This window comes from Helianthus annuus, chromosome 11 (genome assembly GCF_002127325.2).
Source record: "Helianthus annuus cultivar XRQ/B chromosome 11, HanXRQr2.0-SUNRISE, whole genome shotgun sequence".
Lineage (NCBI taxonomy): Eukaryota > Viridiplantae > Streptophyta > Magnoliopsida > Asterales > Asteraceae > Helianthus > Helianthus annuus.
The window spans coordinates 34,756,693-34,762,276 of NC_035443.2; the positions used below are offsets into that span (position 1 = coordinate 34,756,693).

General features: G+C 43.7%; 1 protein-coding gene across 1 annotated transcript; it reads left to right on the plus strand.

Moving 5' to 3' along the window:
- Nucleotides 1-2,846: 2,846 nt before the first annotated feature.
- On the plus strand, nucleotides 2,847-5,038 carry LOC110888052. The gene is made up of 2 exons (XM_022135596.1): nucleotides 2,847-3,651; nucleotides 3,783-5,038. The coding sequence occupies exons 1-2, from the start codon at nucleotides 2,847-2,849 to the stop codon at nucleotides 5,036-5,038; spliced, it is 2,061 nt and encodes a 686-aa protein (XP_021991288.1).
- Nucleotides 5,039-5,584: the final 546 nt, after the last annotated feature.

Consider the following 5,584-nt stretch of genomic DNA (forward strand, 5'->3'; position numbering starts at 1 on the left):
ATACAGTCCTAAATAGCCGGGTTATAGTATTAATAGTAGTTAACTTATGAGGGGGTCAAAGAGTTTGGATCCCCGCCATCCAATACCTATGGGCATTGAAGGAGATCCTACTAAATTTGACCCAGGTCCCTTGCAGGACCTCTAAACGCTGAACAAGGGCAAGACCCTTACCAAACCGTTCCCTTAACCCCCCGACCAGGTAGCCAACATACCTCCATATAGACCGTGGAGATATGAATGGTGAAAATCTTTTATTTTATATAGACAGTAAAATAACGCCAAGACACCACGGACAAACGATAAGGAAAGATCACCTTCAACATAAGTAACTAGTTATTAAAGTCATTAATACAAAACCAAATAAAAAGTGCAAAAGATTAAAAATAAAAAGTATTATACTAAACACTTGTCTTCACCAAGTGATGTAAGAGACTTAGGCAAACATGGCCTTCATTGTCAAGAACTCTTACGATCAATCTTGGATCCCGAGACGACTCACACACTCTACGATGGACAATGGATGATGGTGGTGGATGATGGTGTTATGGTGGTGGTGGGTGGTGGATGAAGTGTGAGAGAGGTGGTGTGCCAAGGGATGAGTTGAAATGAAGCCAAGCACTCCTATTTATAGGCTGAACAGAAGGTTGGGCACGGCCCCGTGTCCGCTGGACACGGCCCCGTGCCCGTCTGACACTCTCTCTCTTCATTAATTGTAATTCGCAATTACAATTAATGCGCCTGCTGTACTTTCGCCACGCCCCCGTGCTCACTGGACACGGCCTCGTGGTGGGCAATAGAAGCTTCTACAGGTTTGTCTTTTCTGCTGCTTCTTGGGCACGGCCCCGTGCTGGCTGAGCACGGGGCGTGTTCAGGCTTCTGTTTTCTCTTCTTTGCTTGGGAAGATGCCGTTGAGGGTTCGGGCAGTCTACTTTTATCCCTTTTTTTGTATTTGTGTTAGAATTGGCTGTCTTTTTGCTTCTTTTGTGACTTTGAGCTCATTTCATTCTGAAAATACAAAAGGAAGACAAAAACACTCTTTTTCCAACATTAGTACTTAAAAAGGGTTAGTTTTATGCCTTAATTGATGTAATTTATATATTGCATTTTACACACATCAGAAAGATACAAACATATTTCGGTCTTATATTGATTAACAGTTGCAGCGATGCTACCATCGTGGGTATCAAACATTCTATCCATATACAAAGTCGTAATTATGTGGGCCTTGGTGGGAAGGTCGTGACATACTGTGGGCCTACCCTATCTAACATAAATGCATCTGCTTCCTCTGCTGTCCCCAACGCAGGTTAGCTATACTGTTCGTGAAAACGGAATCATTTAGCCATCATGTTCGCTTACCGACATGCGTTTACGCATAAATTACAGCTCTAATTAGGCTGCAAACAGTTTAAGCCCTCCAATTTTGATGCCACTGTTATCAAGCCGCGCTCAATGGATTGGAATTTACTTTCATAGTTAGTTATTTATACGTTCTCTACCTACTATGTTGTGTTTACTCTATCTGCATATTCTGTGTCTGTTACAGGTGACACTCAAATACAACCGGCAGCTGTTACAGTGGCCACTGGTCCTACCGCTAGGGTGGGCACAGGAGAATCAATAAAAGGTCGTCCCCATATTTCCTTATCAACGTCCCTCTGGGACGCAGTACGCCTATTCATACTTTTTGGGTTGCACACTTACATTATCCCTCATCCCACTACAAGCCCTACCTAATAGTTGTTCTCTTAACATATGTTACAGGTAAAAACATCATGCGGAGCGATGCAGTGCAGATGCGGCCTGTTTTATGTCCACCAACAACATATTCTCCCTCCGTATCTGCCCAAGGTCTACACCGTTATCTACAATGTTTACTACTATCCTTTTATCATTTCCGTAACTATTACGTTTTTCCCAGACAATATTTCCTTCACACCACAGAATTCTCATCAGAATGTAGCGGGCCCATCGCGTCTGCGTCCTTCTCGCCCTAAAAAAACAGAAGGTAAAGCTACATCCCTACCCTGTACCCCGACTATGCTTTTACCCATCTATCATCCAACATAGGAATAACATTGCCATATTTTATTATGTTACCAGGTGTTCGTATTCGCACCCCACGTAGGGCAGCGTTTGCATCAACAGGTATTGTCCAACCCTATTTCCTTACCATGCACGTTTTGTTCCCTTTTGCATCTGACTTTACTCTGCTGTTTGATACGCTGCTCTCAATCCGTACGTTGTACTAAGTTTACCTGCTACAAATATTATAGGTGCGCATGTTAAGTACCAAAGCCTTGGCCGTCCAACCTTCACATGCCATAATTGTGCAGCGATCATGTGGTATGAAGAGAGGAATAAAAATACAAAGTCGTCTGATGGGACGACTTTCTCTTCGTGCTGCCAGGATGGCAAGGTTTTGCTTCCTCGCCTTCTTGATGCTCCTGAACCATTAAGATCATTACCTGATTGTAACGACCTGGGGACAGTTAGATTCAGACATATTAGAGTGTACAATAGCATGTTCTGTTTCACATCATTTGGGGGAAAGATTGATCATGCTATAAACAGTGGTCGAAGCCTATACACCTTCCGAATAAGCGGTCAGAACTACCACCGAATAGGAACCATGTTGCCAGTTGAAGGTGAACAACCCAGATATGCTCAACTATATTTCTACGACACGCAAAATGAAGTCAAAAACCGTATAGCTGCTTTGTTTGGCCAGACCCATTGTCACAACACATGTGATGAAGCAATTGTTGCGTCCCTCATCAGAATGTTAGACAACCACAGTTCTTTGGCTAACGCCTTTCGAATGGCGCGCGACTGGTGCACTCAGAATGAAAGACAATTGTCAGCTACGCTTACTAGGCCAAATAATAAACAATCCACAATACAATCGCCCTAATGTGTCTGAAGTTGTTGTTCTTATCACAAACGACTTTGGGGAAAACACCGAGCCACGTGATGTTATCGTCAGTACAAAGAACGGCGTGCTTCAACGGATATCAGAATTAGATCAGCTTTACATGCTTTTGCAGTATCCGTTATTGTTTCCGTACGGAGAGACCGGGTTCCACGAGCGAATACGCTACCATGACCACACCGGACGTCGGGCGACTAAACGACAATGTGTTACGATGCGGGAATACTACTGCTACAGAATCCATTATCGCAACAATGAAGGCACCACCCTATTAAGAGGCGGTCGTTTATTCCAACAATATTTGGTTGACTCATACGCGGCCATCGAAGAACAAAGGTTGCGCTGGATGAGGAATAACCAAAATGAGCTGCGTGTTGAACTCTATCATAATGTTTATGACGCTGTGATGCGTGGGGATACAAATGTTGAGGCTATCGGACAACGTATAGTTTTGCCGGCAACCTTTACGGGCAGTCCAAGATATATGATCCAAAATTACCAAGATGCCATGGCTTTGTGCCGTGCTTTTGGGAACCCCGACCTGTTTGTAACATTTACAGCTAACCCAAAATGGCCTGAAATCGAAGACATGGTATCTCTCATATCAGGACAGAAGTCGCACGACTGTGCAGATGTTGTATCACGCGTTTTTAAGCTAAAGCTAACCTTCTTGATTGAAGATATTATGAAGAAACAAATCTTTGGCAACTGCAAAGCAGGTAAAGTTTGTAATGCGCCGCCTCTTTCTTTTGCTATCAATTCTACCACAAATACTAACCTTTTTTAACTTTATAATTTTCCCCCTTTTTCCCTCTCTGTCTTGAATCTTTGTCCCCCTGGTTATATACAGTTGTTTACACAATTGAGTTTCAAAAACGAGGCCTACCACACGCGCACCATTTATTGTGGCTCGAACATTCTGCCGCATCTCGCACGCCGGCTGGTATAGATGATTTGATTTCAGCCGAGATCCCATCGAAAATTGACGATCCATCCGGCTATAAGGCTGTAACAGATTACATGTTGCATGGTCCATGTGGGAATGATGCGCGCAGTGCTCCGTGTACAACAGATGGTAAATGCATGAAACACTTTCCGAAACCATTTTATCGAGAAACGACAATTGACGAAGACGGTTACCCGGTTTATCGACGACGAGATACCAAGATTTTCTTTATGAAGGGCATAACGAAGCTTGACAACCGGTTTGTCGTCCCATACAACCGTTATCTCCTCTTAAAGTACGAATCGCACATCAATGTTGAATGGTGCAACCAGTCCCGAGCAATAAAATACCTGTTTAAATACTTAAACAAGGGGCCAAACAGGGCTACAATGGTTGTTCAGGAAAACATTGGCAATGATGGTGAAAGGCGTACACAACAGATTGTTAAGGTCGATGAGATTAAAATCTATTTGGATTGCCGGTACTTATCGCCGTGTGAAGCTGTGTGGAGAATGCTTGCATTTCCTATACATTACTCATTCCCATCCGTCATGAAGCTAACGTTCCATACACCTAACCAACATCTACTCACGTTACGTGATTCGGACAGATTTCCAGCCCTGTTAAACCGGGACGGGATACGAGACACAATGTTCACCCAATGGTTTGCGCTGAACAGCAGAGATGCAGCGGCAAGAAAGTTTACGTACGCCGAGATACCAACAAAGTATGTGTGGCAAGAGGATAACAAGGTATGGAAAACGCGGTTGGAGCGGACAGCCATTGGGCAGATTGTGTATTGCAATCCAGCAGTTGGGCCAAAGTATTATTTAAGGATGTTGTTGGGAATTGTGAGAGGGCCCCGAAGTTTTGAAGAAATAAAAACGGTCGACGGAGTCGTGTATGAAACGTTCAAAGAAGCCTGCTATGCGTACGGCTTGCTTAATGATGACAAGGAGTGGAATGACGCTCTTTCAGAGGCTAAATTATGGGCGTCCGGTTCCCAGCTACGGGAATTGTTTGTTACCATGTTGTTGTTTTGCGAAGTGAACCGCCCGGCACAACTGTGGGCACAGAATTGGGAGATACTATCTGATGATATTTTGTACATGAAACGTAGGCTCTTCATGTTTCCGGGATTACATTTATCGGATGACTAGCTTAAGAACTACTGCCTGATTGAACTAAATGAACTATTGGAGAAAAATGGAAAATCGTTGGTGGATTTCACAGATATGCCACAACCAGATACGTCGCTCCTCGATAAGATGGATAATCGTCTAATCAGGGAAGTGTTGAGTTACAATAAAAAAAAGTTGACGGACGAACACGATCAATTATATGCATCACTCAACACGGAACAAACGGTCATATACGACACAGTCATTGATTCTGTTACCACCCGAAAAGGAGGTTTTTATTTCGTGTATGGTCCGGGTGGGACAGGCAAGACTTTCCTGTACAGAGCCGCCCATTCACGCTTAAGATCGATGGGCCTGATTGCCCTTGCGGTTGCATCTTCAGGTAAAAATTTTTTTTTGTAATGTTGTATAATTATTCTCGTGCTACATAATGTATGTGGTTGCGTACGCAACTCCATTTTTACTCACTTTACCTATCCCCGCACGTCAGGTATCGCGTCCCTTCTATTACCCGGTGGTCGGACAGCTCATAGCTGCTTCGCTATCCCTTTAGAATTACTTCAC